The following is a 24,491-nucleotide window of genomic DNA, read 5'->3' as shown; positions in this document are numbered from 1 at the left end:
GAGTCCAAGCAGCAGCGGAAGATGCAGGTTTATCAGTGGCCAATCGGTTCTCTTCGGGAGAGAGAGAGAGGAGCGATCCGCGATAACGTATACACGTACGAATTAAGTCGATCCGTAGGGGGTTTGCTCTCCTCTTCCCTGTACCAACGGCCCTACGTGTGTACGGTTAGGGGCTATGACAGCCGTCATCCGTCTTTCCGCGCTGACCCTATATGTGATACCGCTGCTACGTATCCTCTCTTCCGCCTCTCTTTTTTCTTCATCTCTGGAGCACGTTTCCGCGTGCCGTTTCTACAGCTCCTTACTTCTCGCTTTTTTTTTTGTTCTCTGCCTGCATAGTCGCTGATCATCCTCCTCCGTCTATAATCACTTTTACGCTGATCGCCTACGAGCTGCGGGCTTTCGTCAATTGTAACGAGCATTGAATCTAAAGTCTATCCAAAGCGATTAAAATAGCGCGACGGCAGCCTTCGGATGTAAATTGGAGAACAGTTAAAAAAAAAAAAAAAAAAAAAAAACCAGCTCCCCCGCTCTCCCTCGGTGCTCGTCCAAACGCGGAATAACAGAGAGCTTTAATTTTTCCCCTGCTTACATTCTATTTTTTCCTCTCGGCGCCTTAATCGCCATTCATTTCGCAATTCCCTCGATTCATTACGTCTTTCCATTCATTAGCCCCCCCTCCCCGATGCAATTTCACCTCCGCTCTCCCGACTAATTTCGATTTGAATTTTTAATTCCCAATCTCAAGCTCGTTTCTTCGGATTTTCTTTATCCCACCCCCGGAGCCGCTCCCTCTCATATATATATATATACGCACACCCGCGATGGTGGTGTATCGCTTCCGCGCGAGCGAGCCACCTTTTCTGCAGCAGTGAGCACGTTACGTTTGCACGGCTCTCTGATTGATGCTCTCTGCTGGGCGAGAACTTTGGAGCCCAACGTCGTCGACGAGCGATTATTCGCCCGGGCGCCGCGGAGTCTAACAAACGACCCTCCGCCGTATATACCCTATATACACCAACTCGTATCTAATTAAATAACTGCGCATTAGGTGCGCGTATACATGGGAGAGGACCAGCGAGAACGCGTATAATTAGCCAGAGAGAAATGCGAGGGGGTGATATTTATTTACGTCGAGGCATCGGTGACGAGAGACAATAGCTGCGGGGGTGGGTATACGTCTCTTTCGTGAAATTTTCATTGATTAAGAGAGAGAGAGAGTCGTATCTCGCGCTTCGGACGAAATTCGTACGTATATATATACACGGGAATAATTTAGCGCTCCGCTCGCTCGTTCGATTTTAATTAATTCGGATTTCGAGGCGCGAGAGTTTGGGTTAATTAACGGAGGGTAATTTTTCGTTTTGTTTTTCCTTTTCCCATCTTTTATTTCAGCACTGGGATATCTCGCTTTTTTTCCCCCCCACTGGCGTCTCGTCCGTGACACCGTACAGCCACCGCGTTGTCTTCTAATTATTTGATCACCCAACGGACCACGGCTACGAAAACAAAATCCAGAGCTACGGCGGTATAGCGTAAAAATCAGGGGCCGAGTCGATTTACCGTGAAAATGTGGGTATAATATTAATGGGCATAGGAGCATCATGGGGAAACCGGGGAATCTGCCGATCGAGCGGACTACTCGTACACTGGGACTTACAAAATTATTGCTATTTATGTAGCTGTAACGAGGGGGGGACTTACTACTCGTGTTAGCACGAATGTGTATCATTTACACACTGCTACCGAATTTCTTCTCCCCCCCCCCGCGTTGTATCTCGTGTACTCATCTACCCCGGGAAAGTATATTGTACATCTCTGTTCGCGTGCGCGCGGCGTAAGAGTGTGTATACGCGCGCGTGACTCGCGTGATTTTTCATCCCGAGGTGCTCGGGATCAAGTGTGTGGATCCATATCTATATATATACATATATTTATCACGTGTATTGCGCACCCGCGAGCTCCACAAGATCAAAGTGGGTATATCTATATTATGTGTATACCTACATGTGATGCAATTAAGAGGCCTGTAATTTGTTTTCGGATCCCCCTCTCGCGTTTAGACGTGTGTACGTGTACATCCTTATTTTACTTTAATTTTTTTTTTTTTTTTTTTTTTTTCGTGCGAAGCAAAAAAAACTCAACGAGAGCACAGAACGACATGCCCCCCCCCTGTCTTAGTTGGAAAATTCATGAAAATGCAACCTGCAACCCTCGTTGTTTGATTGTAAAAGAAAAAGGATTGTTGTATATCTGAATACTCGATCATGGTTGCGTGAAAAAAAAAAAAAAAAAAAAAAAAGCAACTGTATAAATCACACGCAAAGATACACACTCCGAGCGAGGGGAGGGGGCGATTTCGATCTGTTTTGAAAAAAAGGAATGAGAAAACGGATGGGTACGTAGGTATAGCAGCAAATCCAGTCCTCCCTCGGACTGGTCGACGGATGCAGCCGGAAAAAAATACACACACGCGTCCCTCTCTCTTTGTCTCTGATGCGCACGAATTCCTAACGCGTCGTCGCTCCAGAGCTTATCGGCTGACATCATCGATAGCGCCTCCCTCGAGGAGAACGAACGAACGAAAGGAGGAAGGGGGCAAGTAAATTCGTGCACACCTTGAGAGACACGTTATATATATGGTTGCTTGGCCGCCTCGTTAAAGGAAGAAGGAGAATGATGGATATTACAAAAGTAACGGTGCGACTGACAAGCATCACGCGCGCTCGGGGATTGATTTTTCTCTCGCGCCTCGTTTTTCGCGGACAAGGGATCCTCTCTCTCTCTTGGCTAGATTGACGTACAGGCACCCACCTATATAACAAGAAGAGGGGGGGGGGGAAGATTGTGTTACCTGTGCGGGGATTTTAATAACTCGATACTAGCCCTCTCTGAATATACAACGATGTTCGATCAGAGCGCTCGGGTTTTCCGCCAACGAGAAGGCAAAGGGGGGGGGGGACCCTGGAATCCTCCCGGGGCGATAAAGTCGCGCTCTGTACGGCTTTTTACTGCTGCCGATGCGGATGACTCTTAAAAAAATCTCTTCCCTCTCCATCTCTATACGCCCGTGACGTTAATGCTTGCGACGTGTGCATGGGAAAACTCGCGCACGTATACGTACTTTTGATGCGCTGTTTTATATTACATGTATACATGTGTATGCTATTGAAACGTGTACCGTTTGGTTTTTGATTTTTGCTATCGCTATTTTGCTCCTCGAGCGAATTAAAAGTGGATTTTAACGACGACAGTCTTTGGCTTTTTCGTATACGCGGGGCGACTTATCCGTGGAAACAAGGGGCATGCGGAGATAAGATTGCAGTTGAACACACATAGCGGAGGGAGAAGAGGAAGGAAAAATTTTATATTCTCACGCGGGAAACGTATAAATGCATATAGGTACATATCAGAGCGGGTAGGTATATTTAAATGCAAATGCAAGCTCGGCCGTAAACATGATTATTTCGAGGGAGGGAGGGAGGTAGGGGGGAAAAACCGAGTTCGAGTATGTAATATGTTTACTATAGAGAAAAACCGGGTGGAGGGAGGCTCAATTAAATTTTCCGAGTGCAGCCCCGAGAAATCCAATCGTCACGAGGATAATGCCGGTGCCCGCCTGATGTGTAATGCATTAAACCAACAAAGCCCCCCACCCCCCCCCCCCCCACCCGAGACACCCAATTTAGAAAAGGCACATTACTTGGTAACGGGATATCCGTTGTACACTTGTGTGTTGTAAAGGTACGGTGCACCAACCTATACCTGCTATACACTGAGACTTGGGGTCATTTCAAACGTTCGCTCGGCCTTATTAACTTTATGTGCCCCGTAAGATGTGTACATGCATGCACGTAATAGTACATGATACATTGTACACGTGCACATGGCAAATCGAGCCAGTGCACACGATATTGTATATATTATACTGCATATCTATGGATACAGGCGTCACAGTAAGATAATGCACTATAAGGGGATTCGGAAAAAAAAAAAAAAATGTCAATCTCGGGGATGCAGGAGAGACGCCAAGAAGGAAAAAAAAAAAAAATAAATAAATAACGGGATAAACGAACGATTAGATCCCGTGCATACGCTCAATCTGTCCAGCAGCGGAAAATTCTACTTCTCTCCAGCAGCTTCGCCGGGGACTTGCTTTGTTCGTCCTCTCTCTCTCTCTCGGCGTATCCCCTCGTTTTACTACCGTTGCACTCCCAGCTCCTTCACCTTGCCCTTTTACCCTCCTCGTCTTTCTCCACACTATGCACTACTATCCATCTCCCCCTCCCCCCTTCTTTTCCCTTTGGCAGTTTCTTCCACTTCGTCTTCTTCTTCTTCCCACCACCGAGTGCGGCTGCACGAGCCTTTAACCCCCTTTAAATTATATGTAGAGATCTTCTCGCTCCTCCGTACACCTATACCACCTCTTCCGTCATGCCCTGCACACGTGCACACACAGTTTAACCTCCGACTCGCTATTCTCACTTGTCGAATCTCGCCTCCGCGAAGAAAAAACTCCCCGATGGATTCAGCTGCGGGTCACCCGATCTATGCATTCCACGTCATCGATGATATGCCGTAGTAACTATACGTATACGGATGGGCTCGAAAAATTCAATCACATTTCGTCATGTTTTTTTTTTTTTTGTTTATTCTCCGCGACAGGCCGCGCCGAGGAGGAGACGAGGGGGTCCGTGCACTTTTGACCTCGATAGTGTCGGGATGAGGGGGGGGGGGGATCGAAGCATGAGAAAGTGCACTCCCCGAACAATGACTTATCAAAACTCGGCCTCTAGCATCTCCCTTTGGAGCCATTGAGGTTTTTACACGGCGGAGCAACAACGATTCTTTTCATTAGATATTTTTTTTTTGTTTCATCGATATTTTAAAACTCGTGCGTTGCGTTGGTGATTCAATGAAATTAGAGCTTCGTAGGTTCTCATTTGTTTGCGTGTGTTACGTGGTTTTTTTTTTACGATGCACGAGTTTGCGCAACACATCACACGGTGATTATAATTACGAACGAAAAACAAAAGTGAGCCCCGGGCGCTCTTAATTATTATATTACAGTCGATGATGGACTATATGCCGCTGCAACAGGAGGTAATTATATATACACTGTCTTGTCTAATTGGCCGAGAAAAATCCTCATTGAGAGATCCAATTACGAAAAGCTCTCGGTGCCCCACGTTTATACTTTCTTATGGTATCTGCTCGGCAAACAATACATCTCGGAGATCAATATATAATTATTATGTATACGCACCCTATTTCGAACAAAAAATCAAAGTGAACCACAAATGGTAGGTGCGTTCACGTATAATATGTACACCCATCAGACATATCAATGCACATTCAAAACAATTAAACGCGATAGCGTACATATAATCAGCCTGTAATATGTACATCGTATAGCTGTATAGGGTATATGGCAAAAAGTGAACGTCTCACTCGTGATGCATTTAAGATTATTCCGTGAGATACGAAATGCTGCTGAAAAATTAGAGCCCAAAGAGCCACTGATCGTCGGCCCAAACTTTGATCCTCGCGATGATTCCATGTGTGAGATATATAAATATAGGGTATGCCATATACTTTGACGAAATAATTAGCTCACCTGAAACTCCAAGCCAAAGAACGGCCATGGGATCAAACAGCCCGGTACTCATAACGACCCAAAAAGTTGGTATATACTCGCAGCTCAAAGTTCGGCCGAGATCTGTGCAGCTGACGCAAAGTGCCACTCTCCCGGTCTTACATTGTCCGTTGCACTCAATGTGCACAGTGTAGGTGTAAGCTTCCGGGCGTGCTGAGTGTCACCGGTACTCAGGACTCTCTGTACCTGAGTGTGCACACAGTGAGCTCCTATCTTCTTCTTGCTCGCGAGGGCGAGTTCTTTTGCCACTGTAGGTATGTATACAACGATACAGCTCCCGCGCGTGCACGTAAAACCCAGCAATGATCGAAGCCATGGCATCCTCCCCCTCCGCCTGACGCACGCGTTTTATGCGTCTCCCGTGGGTCCTCTCCCTCGCCGACGACTTTTTTATTGTCACGATTCCGGGGAGTAAAGAGCTTCCGCGTAATTTACCGCTAAACATTTCGGCGTCGCGGATGAAACTTTTGCCCGAGATAAGGAGCCCCTGAAGCTCGGCGTGGGTGCACTGCAGTTTCGGCTTCTTTGACCCTCTCTCTCTTCCCTCTGGTACGCAATATTGCGTGGATCAGTTACAAAGTGACGCAAGTGGAAAAAGCTGCGACGATGAAAAGCAACAGTGTTGGGATCAGTGGCGCGTGTATTTATATGCTCGTGTGTACTTTCATTGGTTTCGATCGGCGAGGTATCCCTGCAGTTTTGCAGGTGCAAGTACCCGAGAGCTGGGAGACTCTCTCGTTGTAAAAGATCGCTGGGAATTGGGTCAACGTCGCCGATGTCGCAATCAATTAAACATCGAGCCGGAAAAATCAATATCGACGAGTGAAAATATGTGCGTCTGGATTTATGTGACGCGTGACTTTTTTTTTTCCGGAGCCTATACTCGGATCGGAACGCAACGCAATGATGTAGTGTAGTACCAAACATCGTAGCTTTTTAATTTTACTTGGGAAAGTGATCACAACACTGATACTTTTTTTACTGGTTAATAACTAATGCAACTGCAGGACAAATGTTATTTAAAAATGTAAGGCCAAGTAGCTTCAATTGATGTAACTTTAGGGGGGGTTTTATGGACATGATTGAGTTTGGGACATTGGCATTTCCGTCCTATTTTCCGAAATTTTCTTTGTGAAGAAGTTGGATAAAAATTACATGTTGTATACGTAAAAAAAAAAGATAACAACTTTTATCATGTATGATACCACTTTTTACCTTATTCATTTGATTCCGAGTAAACGAGCCCATCTGAGCCAGTTACGTGAGAATCACCCGTATATGTATAAATACATTTGTGTGTAGTATATTATATAGACAGATGAAAACTAAAACGCAAGATTAACGGCCTCGCTTTTCCATATTTCGAAATACCATGTACGTGTAAAGCATGTCGGGTGGCAGCATAATATGTTCAATGCCACATCAGATGAGAGGAAGGAAAAAATGATGTGGACGGGAGGGCGGACGCGACGTGAAAATGTTATCTCCCGGACATATCTGATACGCGCGTGATATTTAAATGACACCACCACCGGGCGGTCGGGCGTCCCTCGCTTGATGTATCCATGCACGTTGGGCCACTCGTGCAACCTTTTTTTTTTTTTTTTTTTTTTTTTTAACCCCTCTGGCATGTATTCAAAAATGACTTATTCCGCTCGCATGCCCGCATGTGCGATCTTCGAGCTCCATGATACGCTCGCTCAGGTTTACTTGCGCGCGCGCGCGCGTGTGTGTGTGTGTGTGTGTGTGTAATCCGTGAAAGGAAGCACACGGGCTCTTCCGCATAATGTGCCGTGTGTATGCAAATACGTGTCACGCGAGGCGAATTTGCACGGACAGAAGCGCGGCAGCGTCAATCGTCCGAAAGGGGAGATTGGACAGTTTTTGGCGCAGCTGTGCTCCCCCTTTTTTTTTTTTTTTTTTTTTTTTTTGGTAAAAATACTGGTTTCAATCACTCTCGAGAGCAGTCCCGTATTTTTTGGCAATAATCATACATAGACGTATACACACACGCGCGCGTTATGGAGCAAAATTTTTCTTCATCAACGCGAATGGCGCAACCTCTCCTTACCCAACGACGATCCTGCAGCTGCACTTGGGAGATAAAATCGGTTCAAAGATCGAGAGAGAGAGAGAGAGAGAGAGGAGGTGGAAGAAGGATGGAGCTCGCAATCTCGCGCTTATAACGAAGCCCGTGCGCCATTTTTCTCCGGCAAACGGCACATAATTCAAAAAACCGAGCAATATATTTATATATCTCCGACTGTGTGTATATAACACACACACACACACACACACACTTATTGCGCGAGCATAGAGCAGAGCGAGCAGTGTATGGTCCGGACACGACTTACCCTCCATTTTGATTAACAAACACCATAAAGCGCCTCCTCCTCCTTAAGTGTACTCCTCTCGTGCAATCGTGCAAACTATCCTGGGTACTCTTCTACTCCCTATACGTGCTGCTGTTGCCGGTCCAGCCACACGATCCCATAAGAGGGATGGGGGGGGGGGCCAATGAGATAGAACGTCGTGGAGAAGCGGGAGAGTTGAAGAAAAAAAGCTCGCCAAGTACACTTGAGTGTACGTACACACGAGAGAACGAATGAAAGGAAGGCAGGAAAATGAAAAAAAAAAAAAAAAAAAAAAAAGCACATAGAGGAGGCAGCCGATCGCTCAAGCGTCCGATTTTTCCGGAGCGGCTCTCTTGCGCTATATGGCTGAATGGCTCTTCTTAGCGACTTACAATATAATTAACTCGCAAAGTGCAAGAGAGAGAGAGAGAGAGAGGATAGAAAAGGAGAGAGAGAGAGAAAAAAAAAAGAAAAATAGAAAGAGTGGCGATTTGCCGAGGGCGATACACAGAAGGGCCCCCCCGAGCAAGTCACGCGCCTGCTGTTGCTCCGATGTGTACATATATATACATACATACATATATACACAGGCACTACTTGTATTCTCTCTCCTTGCTGTTCAGACCGTGTTTCCATTTCTCTATACTGTATAGGTAAAAGTATACCTGTACGTGTACCTTTTGTACCTTTTATCTGTACCTTCGCGGGCACCGATGTTTCCTCGTTTTGTCTCGATTTCCGTTCTGCTGCCGCGGTGTTTACGCGATACCTATCGAAACGTGCTGCACTTCGCAAGCTCCTTACCGTACACATACTATATCTGTATATGCATGTGCTACACATTGAGGTACCTCACCACTGTATTCTCTCGGGGGCTTTTCGCGCCTTTGTCCCTTGGTTTTGCGCATTTTTATTTCGTTTCGGTCGAACGAAGGAACGAAAAATCGATGGATATGCCTGCTTTGGGACTGTGTATACGAAGATTCTCATGTGCATTTCCTTGTCGTTTGTTGAAAATAGCTTGGGTTTTTTTTTTTTTTTTTTTTTTTTCATCAACTACCACGATCGGAATCCATCGGGCCATTTAAAGACGTTTATTACCAACGCGCAATCGTTGAGACAACGAATTTGACCAAGTGCCGCAACAAGTATACTTCCCTCCCAGGAGTAAGTGGCGATTGCCTCCGTAAAAAACAAAAAATGCCTGCTCGTCATCCCGAGATCATATATATTTACAAGGCGATCTCTCGGTCCGACTGATGCTCGTAAGATAGAGAGAGACGTATAAATGTCACTCCTCCCGATTGCCCCCTTTTTTTTACCCCATCAGGAGAAACACCGGCGCACTCCCGCAAAAAAAGAAAGTTAATGTTCGGTTGTGTATACACGTATTGCACCGTTGAATGATTTATTTATATGTATACGCGTCTGATATCTGTGTACATGCGCAGTGGCGGGCTCTCGATGAAATTACAGCCTCAAAAGTATGAGTTTTTTAGTTCACCCGGAAACACCTCCCGATCCGTGTTCAAACGTAAAAGCATACAAAACGATAACGTAGTGGTGTATATGACATGTACGGTACACGCGAGTGAAATTTTTCGCGAAACGCCTCATTACGCGCAAAACGTGCCGGGGACGATTTCATTTCTGTCGTGTTTAATGTTTTCATTGGGCCTCGCCTCCTTTTTCAACCGCGACTCTCACATCTTTTTCATTTCTTTCCATTCACCGACCATATTTCTCAAGAAGCCGTCAACTACTCGTATCGCGGTACCGAGGATGTACGGGTAGTAAAAAAAAAAAAAATTCAATGGGGTCCTTAAATTACTCGAGCAAACATCTGCAGCGAGAGACATGGGGAGCTTAATTTCTCACCCCTGGCGCGAGATCTCTGCACACACCGAGGTCGGGTTGGACCGCGCGTTCAACTTATTCAGAAGACCCGAGAGGAAGAAGAGGACCAAAGAAAAAAAAAAAAGAAAAAAAGCACTAAAAGGAAAAGAAAAAAGAAAAAAGGCAAGGGGGAGGGAGGAAGAGGGCACGCGGTGAAACAATCCCTCCGGTAGCCGCGAAGTTACACGGCATCTAGCGCCGAGCAACAAACTCGTTTTGTCTCGATTTCCGTTTTCTATATCTATCTCCCCTGGCTTTCTTTGGTCGCGGCTTCCACTCGCGCGATATCCATCGAAACGTGCAGTCGAGCTCCACCGACCGCGACCAGTTTCTCCTGCTGGCTCCTCTTTCCCCGTTTATTTGCTTTTATTTGCGGCGTTTGTCCCTTTGGATTCCACTCGCACGCCCCCCCCCCCTTTGCTCCCCGCGATTCATCGCCTCCATGCACCCTTTCCTCTCTGTATATATAAATATATACTTGCACGTATAAGTGAACTATACCCACATACGGAGCAGCGCTTGTGTGTGCACACCAGAGAAGTATTATTTTTTTTTATTCGCGTGTGATTTATTTTTACTTTTCCTCCTCGCGGGACCAAGATGTCAATGCAACGATGGAAGGGCCATTTTTGTCCTTCGACAGCCGAGACAAATGAAACCGACGGTGTAGATTTAAGGTGCTTTCTTCCCCTTGGCGAATTGTTCGCGCGTGGCGGTGTTCATCTGCGCGTTGCTTTCGTTGCCGGTGCCGCTGGGGCTCGCAGATTTATGCGACAAGGCCGGATTTTCGATGGATTTTTCGGGAGAGAAGAACAATGCTTGCGCGGGCAGTTCCCCTCCGTGGCCCAGCTTTTACGCGCTCGCTGGATCAACAAGACGCATTGCTCTGCCGCTGGGCCTTTTTTTGCTTTAATTGCGAGGAAAAGCTTCGGTCCTTTTTCTTTTTCACTGCTCATGCGTATGTACTATTGTTCCAAGGGATGACATTGCGATATGCTTTTTTAACAAAAAAAAAAAACAAAAAAAAATTAGATTTGTTAAACAAAATGAAGCGTCTCGAGATATATTTTACCCGAAGGAATGCGAAAGAAGTAGCACACCGCATCGAGGATGTAGGTAATAAAAAGCAATTTTAAATTCCCGCGGATATCAATCATCGCGCGGCGGCGGAGTGTTGCACCGACGCAAGACACGTGCGCGCACACACACTACAATACGCGGGCTTCGTTTAATAAGGAATTGCTCAATATGCATTGCGCAGGGGGGGGGGATACCTCTGATGTGCAATGCACGCGTTGAGCAATTACACTTCCACGCGCTCCTTTTTTTTTTTTTTTTCCTTTCCTTGGTAGCGAATTGTGCTCCATCAACAAAGCCAATAGGTACCGACTGGTTTCGCGTAAAATAAAAAATAATAATAATAATAGTTCACGCTTGACGAAACAAGAAAAAAAAAGCATTGAATCCCCCCCCGCGTTTTTTGTGCGCTAAGTTAATTAAAAAAAAGTACACGTGCAATCACCGAATTATTAATCAAGTAGCCGCATTGAAATCATACTTTTGCGCAGCTTCGACTCGTTAACCGAAACAATTTGCGCTGATTAAAACGTGGGCCCGCACTCTTGTTATCAAAGATAAAATTATGTTGTCGGGGCCAAGGTGAAAAAAAAAAAAAAAAAAAAAAAAATACAACATATACACACACACATAACTTGTACAGTCTAACGAACAACGCAACAAACAAGCAAACGCGCGTCATCCTCATCGGACTAATTAATCTTCGCGAAACGGAATTCCAATTTGCGATTTTAATAAGCCCGTAGCGACCTCTCATCATAAATATAATTCCATGCCTCGGAAAAAAATAAAAAAATAAAAAAATAAAAATAAAAATAACTAGCAGCACAGACGGAAAGAGACGACTCGGTGCCTGTGGCGCACTGAAGTACAATACGTGCAATAAATTAAAATAAAAAATCGTCAAACGAATTTCCGGCCGCAGACGCCTCGAGACAAGACTCTCCACATCGCAAATGTATATATACGTGTAGGTGTAAGGGGGGGGGGGTATACACCTCGACGAAGCGCTAACTCGATCGCCCGTACCTGTAAATATAGAGCACTCGAGGGCAAGCGAGAAGAAGAACGAAGAATGAGACAGGCCATCTAAATCAATCGCTTGTACCTATATGTATATACCCTGGACCCTCCATGGTGAGGGAAGAAAAAAAAAAAAATAAATAAAAAATACGCCACAAAAAAACGTTCGTCCTCGAGCTGAGAGGGGAACTGGAAAAAAGGCGCACAAGGACTGTTCGGCGATATCTCGGGCTGCATCTAATCCGGGCAATCTTATCTATCTCCCCCCCTTCCGTATCCATAGCCCTCTCTCGGCGGAGCGACCCAGGCGTAGTTGCCTACAATACATATATACACATGACTCGAGAATCGGAAGAGAGAGATTCCCGCGAATCTGCCCTCGATAAGGGGGAGAGAGAAGAAGCTCCCAGCGCCAACCCGGGGATCATATACGTATACGTGCTAGCCCTTCGTATATATACTTCAAAAAAGGGCAGGCACCACCTATACCCACGTATACAGAGAGAGAGAGAGAGACAGGGGTTGGGGGGAGAATCGAATCAAGCGCGGGAATCATCATCTATTCACCTCTAGCGTCGCAGGGCTAGCTACTCCTCTCCTTATCGGTCGACGCCATCGTGCTAGTGTGAGCCTCGCCTCGGGGCTTTATTTTCATACGTATCTATATATATGTATACCCCGTGTAACGCGGAGGACTACTGCAAGCGTTGACACTTTTCGATTGCCTTCGCGCGAGAGATCGTCCTTCTTCTTTCTCCCGTGGCTGTTTGACAGGTATAAGGTGTATCTTTTTGTCCAGGCTCTATTTTTTTTTTTTTTTTTTTTTTTTTCACACCACCGGTATCGGAAGGAGACACAGATTATCATAAACCGAGTCTTGGTCGTCGCACCGAAACCGAAACAATGATTTTAGAGCTCACAGTGCATCATCAGTTTGTTTGTTTGTTTGTTTTTTTTCTTTTTTCTTTTCTTTACAAACAACGCATTTCATCAAAATGATGATTAAAAAGTCCCGTCGCGCGTCTGTGACACGCCAATTACTTACGTAACCCAATACCACATCCAATAAACTCTCGAGTGAAAGATCGATGCAGCGAAATGACGCTTTCGCAAGGACAATTCATACGTATGCTTATAATATACATGTGTATTATATGGCACTTGTATATTTTCACATCGCGAGAAAAGCAAACAAACGCGGACAGCCGGTATCAGCGTATATATGCGTGTGTAGTACGATTGTTTCCGCCGCCCACGCGCGCCTACAAACACATTTAATTATGAAATTTCCCATACGCGCCAAGAATCGCGCACACGCTGCTGTACCTATATGTATAATGTAATAGGTATACACAGCTTCGACGCGAAACACTGATGTACATCAGCCAAAAAATCCGGTTGATGGACGAGATGTATAGACGCCAGCTTTGCTCCTTCGGCGGCAGTTGCACGGCGTATACAAGTATATACATCTCGTGCGTGCACTTTCTCAATATCGACTTACATACGTAATTATATTATACATGCGCCTACAGGAGATGTGTATACATATACACTGGTAATCGAGGTATAGGTAAGTACGCAGTGCGCGTGGTGGTGGCCAGAGAGTATATCATCGTATAGAGGGGGAGAAGAAAAAAAAAAGCAGCTGCGCGGAATATATGTATCGAGTGTCGAAGCCGAGAGTAGCCTAATGAGACTCTCAATTAAACCCTCGGATTCACTCGCGGCGGGTTACTTGTGTTTTTTTTTGTTTACATCATTTCCTTTGAATTCATTGAAAAAAGAAACAAGGGAGCACGGTTCGGAAATCAATCGAGCGTATACTTAGCGCGTAAACGACCGATCCCACTTTGGAGGATCAGAGTGATTTTCGGCCAAACCGAAAGACGTGCAGGGAAAAGAGAATATATACACGAGGAGAAACTGTTGATCCCTCTCCACCCGTCCTCGGATTAGCGATTGAAAGAGCTCCGGAACCTGCATAGAGCAAAGCGACGATCTCATTACTTAAGCGCGGATTAAAAGCCGGCGAGCGTCCGTCATGCGAATCGTCCCGAGAGTTGCTTATATTGTGTAGGACGCGTTTCCAAGAGAACGAGCGAGAGTCGCTGTTTTGCCGCTCGACTGGCTTTGTTCGAGATAATGCGAAATTAAGGTCGTAAGACGACGGGGAAACGGAGATGAAAAGGCTACAGAGAGAGAGAGAAGGAGAGGGAAAACGTGATTGCCAAGACTGTACATGTGTGTATAGACGCGTACGCGTGGGAGTCTCTGTTGGGCTTGTTTTATATATACATATATACGTGTAGGCGCCCGTTTGATTCGGCGTGGGAATTAAAGCACGGCCTTAGTCTCTGTCCCTCCCTTCGTTCGCTGCGGTATCTGCACCAAAGGTCAGCCTTACACGATCCGATGTCGCGAATTGTTGAAAAAAAGCACCGTGTCTTTGTTTGCTGCTTTTCCAGAGTACTTGAGTGTATAATAATATATATATGATGTAGGTGCGCGCGGATGATAAACAACTCCAAACTTGTCGCCGAAGTATTTCCGGAGACCTGTGCAAACGGGAGATCTCCGAAAGCCCCGGGACTTGGAAATGGGCGGGCTCTCGGGGTGTGTGGAAGAAGAAAGAGGAGAGTTGGGACGCTACTTTCCAAAGTCTCTTCGCGATCCGATTGCCGGAGCTGGGGAATTCCATCGAAGCCCCGATGAATTTTTTCCTCTGGAGTATGTATTATATTCCCGAACAAACAGACGCGACCCATTCGCCTCTCGATAGGGGAGAAGTCGACCAACTTGGGGAGTCACCCCTGCGCTCGGTAGGTAAGAACATCCCCTTCGTCATGTCCGTAGAACATCCTCGACTTTGGGATTTCTTTTCGCGATGCGTTTCACCCGAAAGTTCCCTGCCGGCTCGACGATTCCGGTGCGTGTGCGCGCGTATACCTTCTATACTATAATTGCCAAAAGAGCTAATTTGCCTCTCTTCCATGTTCGGCCGACGACGAACGCAAGGACGGACGTTTTTCCCGAAAATCCAATTTATCGCGCTCAAATTGCTTTCGCTCCTCCTTCGAGTCGACCTAATTATAAATTAAATCTACATTTTAATGGAGAGGCGCTCGGGAGGTGCAACGGGAGCTTTCCGCGACAAAATGAATTTTCCCGGCTGCAGCTAAGAGTTCGTTCTTACATCGCGTGTATAATATATACATATTATGTGTTTTAAAACGACCTCTCTCTCTCTCTCTCTTTGGGGGGAAATTCGATTAACAAACGCGTGGCTGTAAAAACATGACCGAGGCGTCGAGGCTGGGGATTACAAAGTCGGAGGCTGTGCTACTTTGGCGACGGACCTGATTAATCTGCCCCGAGCAGCCCTTTTCCGTATACACACGCGTGGTTGAGATAACGGTATTTCTTCTTTTTTTTCAATTTCCCTCCCAACACCGCGGGATCTATCAAGTTTTCTACCCATCCGTGGAAAATTTTTCGTTATACGCTTCGATAACCGAGGCGTATGCAGGCACGCGCTGTGTATCTTACAAAGTGTACCTATATATGTATACTCTGCGAGTTATGAAGAGAAGATGCCTCAATACTGCTTATGTATTTCAGAAAGAAAGTTAATTGGGCTTTGTAAAATCAAAGTTTTGCGAGCAGCACACCTATATACATGAGCGTATACAGTTGAGAAACAAAAGTTGAACGAAGGGTTAGTTATCGGGAAAAAGCTTCAACAAAAACAAACTACACCCCGAGTTTGCGCTCGAGTAACGCGAAAAGGAGGTAAAAAGGAAAAAAAAAAAAAAAAAAAAAAAAAAATTGTGCATTTCATAAACTCTCGTTTGCACAATCGAAAATTTGAACCCTCCCCTGCCCCGGCTTGCACCGATGCAATAACCCTCAAGTTTTCCTTTTTCCGCGTTCTGCGTCTCTCCTCTCCTTTTCCGCATAATCCACGCGAAGCCGATTATGATGATTATTATTAATAAGCGCATAATCCCGGCACTGCACTCTCCTATCGATCGCAGCTTGGGCTGACTCGTCCCCTCGAAACTCGACGCGAAACTCGACTCGACAGCGAATTTCGTTATTAAGAAGAAGCGCCTAAACGAAAATTTATTGAAAAACTTTTCACTACGCGACCTCTGCGCCGCATTTCTGCTTTGCTCGCCCCTTATGACGTGGTTTACAAAAATGTGTTGTGTAAGGTTCGCTGGTGCGCTTTTGAAAACATCACAAAGCCCGGCCTGAAAGGGCTTTGCAATGGAAATGAGAATAATTAGTTTCATTAGGCAAAGGGGGGAGGGACGGCTTGACTTAATTTGTAATAAACGTTTTTTTTTTTTTTTTTTTTTTTAATTTGCTCACCCCTGATCGTATTCATGCATACTTGAGCCAAGTTGATTAATCTTGGCAAACTATTCTTTCGGTGTGATGGGTACATCTACGCTTGCTGCGGCTACAAATATACTGTACAGCTCGTTCAATGGGATTCTCATGCGTATACGATCGTACTTTTTATTTTTTTTTCTAATAAAATCCTCTCTCGTCCCCCACATTTGGTAGGAATAAAAAATTGGAAATCGGCATACGGGAGACGAGAAAAATAAAGATCTACCGTGTACATGGGGTGCGAGCCGGTCTCCCGTTATAAATCGTCGAAAGAGGGGATATCGTGATAAGACACCGTTGAGGCTTCTTATCAAGATTTCCACTCGCCGAGATTTCCCCCCCTCCCCCACGCGCTTTTTAAGGAAATCGTCGCCGTATACGTGTACATATACATGTATGTGTGCTCCTTCGTCTCCTTTATCTCGCCGCGCGCGTTTCGCAAAAGTACGCGATCTCGATGCCGCGGGACGCACGAGCCGTAAAAGTAAATACCGCGAAAGCCGTACCTGCACCTGTGTGTACACTTGAAAAATGGAGTTCGGGAGGTCAGGCTTTGCGAAATCAATTTTGTAAGGGTATACTCCTACTCGACCACGCGTTACAATTTTTTTTTTTTTTTTTTTTTTTTTTTCCCCTTAGAAATTGAATACACGTTTTGGCGGATTTGGTAAAATAAAACGCGTACGGTGATACTCGTTCACCAACAGAGTTGGAATCGACGACGCACGGGGAATCGGAATACCGCGAGTAACAACGGGGCGGGGGACGAGAAAAAAAAAAAAAAAAAAAAAAATTCAAATTCCTTTGGCCAATTCCACGACGGGCGACCCCGTGTTCTGTACAGGATAGCCTGGGGGGGCTCGGTGCGAGCACACAATATAATTTTTATACGGCGCGCACATCCTCCTCGTTGTACAGTCGTCGTCGCATGAGTCGCCGGACAAACCAGTTCCGAGCTAAAAGTGCCTCGGCCGCGTACACAATGAGCCGAGGGTCAAGGGATGTGTATATACATATGTATATAAATTCCTCCTCCTCGACTCCCCCGTAGCTACCTTGTATGTATATATTATATGTATAGGTAGTGCGCAGTCGTGAGGTGGGTCGCTTACCTTTTTGAGGTGTCCCTTGCTCGTTCCCAGGAAGACGACGGTGTAGTCGCTCGTGGAGGTCGCAGCCACCGCTGTCAGCAGGGTGTCGTCGAACGTGAGCACGGGGGTCGCGGTCATTGGGTCCTCGCCGCCCAGCGGCGTGTTCACGTCCAGACCGCAAAAGTCCTCGCCGATCGTTTGCAGCTTCTGTAATGGACATGAATTTTTTTTTTATTCATTATTATTTTTTGTTTTACCATAACGTCTTTAACGAATCGTGCTATTTTATTTTATTTTTTATATGCTCTCTCTCTGTTTATTGAAAAGTACATTAAAATGTACGTACACTCGCTCACTGGTGAATATACATGGGGGGGGGGGGAGTACATAACACGTCCAACAGCAGAGGCCGATATCGTTGGAGTGAGAGGAGCGGGAGAATTTAATGGACAAATAAAACGTACAATAAAAGGTGAACCTGCGCGCAAGCGGCGGCGACGGCGGTGAAAAGTTACGGTGCAGAAATAAATATTAGAATACATTTGTAACCAGACACCCGGCCAATATATCGATACGTGTAATCGGAAAAATTTTACTTTATATACACACGTGTACATGTATATATATATATATATATGTACATCTGTTACCGTGTGTACCTACTTGGAGCTGCACGTGACCGTATGCATATACATACATAGGTATACGTACACTCTCGAGCCGTCAACCAGCGTTCCCAAACAAAATTAATTTTCAAGCTCGATCTTTCACGTTACACGTATATATAGGATGTGTGTATCCAGTTTCGCTTAATTCTTGATGAAATAGATAGACACACTGATTGGTCCCGGGTATATATACCTACGGAAAAAAGGCCTATATATGTTGATTTTTTAATACAACAGCAGCTCGGCTCAGGCTTGTTTATTGTTTTTCCTTTTTTTTGTGCGGTATTTCAAGACGCGAGGGATTAGAGTAATCTGACCCAATCGTGTAGGTATACAGGTACAGATACGAGCGAGAGCCCCGATATCGTGGGCTTGATTTTTAGTCATCGTCGTTGCATTGCACTTAATTACAGCAAATTACGAAATGCGATGTTCAATTAGGATTACATTTGTCCCGCACAACTAAAAAATTTGCACGAAAAACAAAAAAGAAGGAGGAGGGGAGGTCCAAAACCCGGGCTGATTACGCTGACGGTAAGTAAAAATTAAAATACCCTCCCCCCCCCTACCTGCCTCCGTGTCTTTTGATTATCGTTTGCAATCCCCCGATAATCCACGCGAGAATAATAACTTTCGGAAAGACGAAAGGGAGAGGGAAAAAAAGAGGAGGAAACAAGAAATCGGAGGGGAGAAAAAAGGAATGGTGATTCGAACGAGGTGGTATAGGGTCCGTATTAAGCGCGGAAAATTCATTTCCCATGGCAGCAGCGGCGCATTTGAATTCTCGGGTCTATATTTATGTATCCGCAGTGGCTCCACGAATCGACGAAAGCTTTTCTGCGACAACGACGGGACACTGCACTCGTTGAATATACATATATACACGTGTAGTGAAAAGGAGGAAAGAAGAAGAAGCGAGAGAGAGAGAGAGAGGAGAAATCTTCGTGTGGCAGTTTCATCGTCTCTCCCGCTGTCGTCGAGAATCACATACACGTGCACACACGCTACATAGAGGGAGAGAGAGGACGGCCAGAGAGACGTAATCCGAGATTCAGCCCGGGGTATTACCTGTATATATATACATAGGTACACCCACACGGCGCGGACTCGCCAACTTAAAGTCCCGTTCTCGTGTGCCCTGCACTGCAGCTCGTCGCATTCAAATCGCATCCTCGCGTGCACAAAAGGTGAGATGACGGGGACTGTACTCGCCTTCTCAGCTCCTCTGCCCGTCCTTTCTCGAGATTTTTCCCCATTCTTTTTTTCTTCTTCTTATCGTACCCTTGTCCCGGCTCTTTTCGCTCGCATCAAATCATATTAGACGCCTTTTCAATATCTCTCGGAGTAACCTTTTTTTTTTTTTTTTTTGTTTATTTAGTTACATGTTTTTCGTACACTGATTTATAAGTTACTTTTCAATTTACGCCGATATTTCGTAAAACATTATGTATTGCAATGCATTGACTTCAAAATAAACACATTTGCCTTTTTATGTTTTTCTTTTTCTTTTTACCTACAATATTTCCGCGCTTTTAAAAGCATTGAAGCTTTCCCGATCCGCTTTTGATTTAATTAAATTTCACGCGTATATCCCTGCAAGCGTCATCGGCAATACCCGAATACTTTCCAGGTGGTTAATTAATGAACGAAATTGCAAATGTTCAATTCAATACCTGCCACTCGAGTAATAAGCATCGAGGGGACGCCAATCAAATGTAATTCGTGCTCGAAAACGTGAAACACGAAATCAGAGGCAAACCCATACGTAAATAAATAAATACAACCAAAATCATCGTCTCACTTTTTTTTACTCCGTTTAAAATGGCGAGTAGAGATGGAAAGAGGAACGGAAAAAGTCGTCGGGGACACAATGCGCCCCCCGTACCTCTCTCGCGTAAATTTTTCAAGCTCCGGGCCAGACGGCACCGTATACATGCACACATCAAGTATACTGTACCGCAGTGCAATTTTCGGAGCGCGCATTTGTTAAATGCACGAGGTGCATTACAATACGCGTTCTCGCGCCGGGATGTCCGCTGCACTCAGGGAGAGAGAGAGAGGAGGAAAAAGTAAAAGAGGCAAGCGCGACACGCGTGCATTGTACAATGGAAAGAAGGGAGCACTAGGAGAGGCAGGAAGGAGGAGGAGAACAAGTCAGAGTCGACTCTATTTACATTCCTCCGTTCGTTCGTCTTTCTCTTCCCTGCCAAACAATTATTTGCATTCCACGCTAGACCCATATCCACCACCACCCCCCCTGTCCCTGGTCCAAACGTGTGTACACGTATAGGTGGTATCTATATGTGCCATGAGTATGGGTACACACATATGGAGCTCCGAGAAGGGGCAATTATTGTGGCGCAGAAAACGTTTGTATGTATACACGCGTGTACGTTAGGCCTGAAAACGAACGAGAGGGTGGATGCTGCGTAGGTGGCAGAGGAGGAGGAGGAGGAGACGATGATAATGGCAATGATGATGATGTAGCGTTCCTTGGCTGTCGCGTGGGTGAGGTCTTTCTCGTGAGTATAATTATCCTTTATACGCGTGTCGAATTTCTGTTTTGTTCCGTACGGTGTTTCTTTGGTTGGTATAGGTATACCTATACCCTACGCGACGATTTCGCACGGGTCACGGTCGTTAAGGAGATACGAGCGAAGCTTGAGCCCATTTTATTTTAATTTTTTTCATTGTTTTTATGTATACATCTATTGAATTTACCCACCTTTGCTAAAAAAAAAAGTGTGTAATGGATGCCGACACGTATACCCTATATATATACTCTCGCGTTACGTAGTTTTACGAGATTTGCATGAACGGCAAAATTATGGTAAGGGCTCGTTAGTCGTTTTTTTCTTTTTCATCTCGAATTCCTGTATCTTCCGTTCTCGTACGTTTGCCGAGGTAAGCTGGATTTTTCTAAAACGCAATTTTTTTCCAACAAATTTCCCGTAAGCCACACCAAGTAAGGAGAGGACACTAGAGAGAGGGTGGAGGGGGGATTTCGATGTCACATTAGCTTGAAAATTTATTCCGAGCTCCAGCCAGCAGGAGAAAATCTTTAAATACGCCTTGATATACGCGCAAATTCTTTTTTTTTTTTTTTTTTTTTCACCTCCTCATTCTTTGGTTCCTTGGAAAAAAAAGGGAGCTAATTTCGAGCGAGCTTTGAAATAACCCGAGAGCTAGGAAGACTCATTACGCGAGCCCGAAATTTCGAGACTCTTCTTTTCTTTCATTTTTCTAACAATAAGCAAATACGCGCTGCCACTCAAAGTGCCCCATGCGAGACGCATACGCTTGGAAGGGGGGGGGGGGAAGAAGGCTCTCGGTTCTTTTTCCGCGCGAAGAGAGAGAGAGCACAAACGGAAGTCGCGGAAAACGCGGCTCTTCGTTTTCCGTACACTCGTTTCGGTGCTGCTCTGTTTACGAGTAAACATTGCGTTTCGAGAGCACGTGCCCCGGCTCCGCGAGTTTCTTTTCCCCCGCGTCCCTTCGCTCCACGAGATTGGCGAGAGAAGCGTAAAGATGCAGCTGCTTTGCTCCATACGTACGTACACATGTACGCACGCATTTGCATTATATTCGCGAGTCGGGGAGGGGGTAAAAACTCGGATTTTAATTGGAATTCCGAGTCCCGCGCTCCGTATATACGTACATACCTCAATACTTGCCGTGAAAGCACGTAAGTAGGCTTCGAGAGGAGCTTCTCGCGCGTAAGTGTGTTTTTTTTTTTTTTTTTTTTTTTTTTTCACTCATCGTTATGGAAGCTCTCGCGAGTCTGAAAAATACTTGGATCCAAACGAGTGTTTGCTCGTGGAATTGAAAGTGCTCCTCTTCTCATTTTGCCACGCATTGGTTGCGTCACTGCGCCGTCAAAATGAAAATAATGTACAAGTGTCGCCGCAATCAAGGGCGAGTGGCTTCGAGCATTACCTAATGATCAAACAAAGAAAAAAAAAAACGCTTTTGACGTGTACGTACATACTCGGAAGAACAAAAAAATCATAGCTCTCGTATTGCCGTGTGCCCACAGGAAAGCAAAGAATAATCACTTGAAATAGACGCGCACGAGTGTACATACACCGCCAGTGTTTGCCAATCTCTGTCGGATATGCCACGCGTGAAACTATATCGAACAAAACTCCCACGTGCGTGTCTCTATATGTGTATACGCTAGTAGCCCCCTCGATGGGTTCCCCGTATATATATATATATGTATATTTTTTTTTTATTTACCGCTAGTCAACCGAAATCTCCCCAACCTCCCGCCGGTGTTGCTCAGGTGTACGACACACACGCGCGGTCCATCCGTTTTTATCATTTTGCAATTCCAACGGCCGGCCCGTCAGCGTTTATTTCTTATTTGCCATCCGCGCTTTTATTGAGTTTCCGCGTATACGTCGTCAAACGCCCCTCGTATATATACATCATGGATTGTTCGATAACGACTGTGACCAGGTGCCCCCCCTCCCCCACCCCCACGTGTCTGTGTGTACCGAGTACCTGTATCCCTAACTACCTGTCCTATGCGGCCTCCAGTAGTCAATATGTGATTAATACGCACACGGAGATCAAAGGTCGGAAGTCGGAGGCCAGAAACGCAAACACCCCCGTGGAGTGTGTGTATATATACTGCACCTGTGTATGTATGTAAGTGCATAACAGGGTAACGCTTTGGGAGCCAAAGCGGCATAACTAGCGCGACTACCTAATTATCGAATGCCAATCCGCTAACCTTCCACGGCGTGTCTATCCCTTTATTTCGCTCTACGTGTATACACGTGCATACACGGGATGGTACACATTTAATATCTATATACATACATGAACGTGAGTAACAGCCTGTCAATATAACTTCGATTACACGAGTTGTTCGTCGTTCGTTTGTCCGATCATTTTGCAGTATATAGGTACCACTGGTTTTCTGTCTGTCTGTCTATCTGTTTCCCCGTTGTTACATTAGGGATATAATATACGCTACGCGTTTGTTTACACGCTGTCGATCGGAATTTTTCGGGTGGAAGATTTTACCCTAATTGGCTGTGTGTGTGTGTGTGTAGTTTCATTGTTTGCGTGGAAAAATCGACGTGAGGGTTGATGAAAAATTTTCGGGCTCCAGCGAGTGGCTATGTACACGCAGTTGAATTTTTAAACTTCAATTCCCCCCCCCCCCACCATACTCCGGGAACTAAATATTTGCCATTGTGACTTTGACGTGGGGCCGTTGATTCGATCATTTTCGGCGAAAAATCGATTATTGCGTTCACGGACCTATTTTTGAAGTTTCAACCGAGCCTGCCGAGAAGTGGGGGGGCGCAAAATATCACGAAGCAATCGAGTTACAAACGTTTGACATCCTCTGGTTGAAAAACAAAAAAAAACAAAATCAGTTTTCCACTCGCGCATCGGATTTCAATTAAAAGCCCTCGCCGCGTCAAATTTTCCGCGCCATTAGTCCACTTTCTCCGAGCTCGAAAACTAATTTTAAATATCTTGACCGTCACCATATTATCATCATCGCTAACTCGGTTATATATATGAAACGCGGGTGCGAAATAATTTCCGAAACAGGAGGAAGGGAAAGCGGCCGATGGCGGAGATCGTAATTGAAAATCTTGGCCGTGCGGCCCTATCTCCGGAGAGGATCTATATAAAATCGCTCGCGCGGGAGACGGCCATTACGCGCACGGTATACATATCCCCGGGAAAGAGAAAGACACGCCGTATGTATACCTATATAGGGGCTTTTTTTCCCTCCTTCCCGACTTAATTTCAAACTTTTCACCCTGCATCCCCTCGCGGGTTTCCTTCTCCTCCGGCGCGGCATATTTTTTGCCCCTTTCCTTCGCGAATGTAAGCGACCGTAGGAGGGACTTTCTCTCGGCGGAGGAGCCACTCCGAGGGGCTTCCGGCGATGGATACACTTAAAAATTTGAATTCGCTGAATATCGAGAGAAAAGACATCGAGAGAGCCAAATGGGGTTTTCAGGGGCCATATATACATGTAACATCACTTGCCCGCCCACTGCGTGTCGGGGTATAATTATTCGGGATTCGAGGGAACCGCAGAGAGGCTAATGAATTCCGCGGAGAAGGTTACGCGTCGTGGAGGAAAAAGGGGTGGTGGGGGTTGGATTTCGGTGCAGCGCGCGTTACTTTTCGAAGGAAGGTCTTTGAGTCCCGTGAAAATGCCACCACCACCGGGAGAGGAGCGTCCTCGCATTGTTTTGCACGGAACAATGAATGAGGGAGTTGCTGGTGGTGGTTCTTTTTGTTTTGCCACAACCCCTGGAGAAACAGAGAGGGGGTGGGGGTGGCTGTG

General features: G+C 45.6%; 1 protein-coding gene across 1 annotated transcript in view; it reads right to left on the bottom strand.

Annotated features, from left to right (window-relative positions):
* Nucleotides 1-24,491, bottom strand: part of PlexA (plexin A) — a 200,817-nt gene that overhangs the window by 47,209 nt on the left and 129,117 nt on the right. Inside the window, exon 4 of the mRNA XM_089591491.1 lies at nt 17,520-17,705. Within this exon, the coding sequence (XP_089447617.1) occupies nt 17,520-17,705 (186 nt within the window). The remainder of the gene's footprint in view (nt 1-17,519; nt 17,706-24,491) is intronic.

The sequence above is a fragment of the Copidosoma floridanum genome, unplaced genomic scaffold (genome assembly GCF_036245765.1).
Source record: "Copidosoma floridanum isolate Cflo_tuat_1 unplaced genomic scaffold, Cflo_Japanese_pri ptg000001l, whole genome shotgun sequence".
NCBI lineage: Eukaryota > Metazoa > Arthropoda > Insecta > Hymenoptera > Encyrtidae > Copidosoma > Copidosoma floridanum.
Note: the sequence above shows the minus strand (reverse complement) of the source record. Positions and strands in the feature narration are given on the sequence as shown.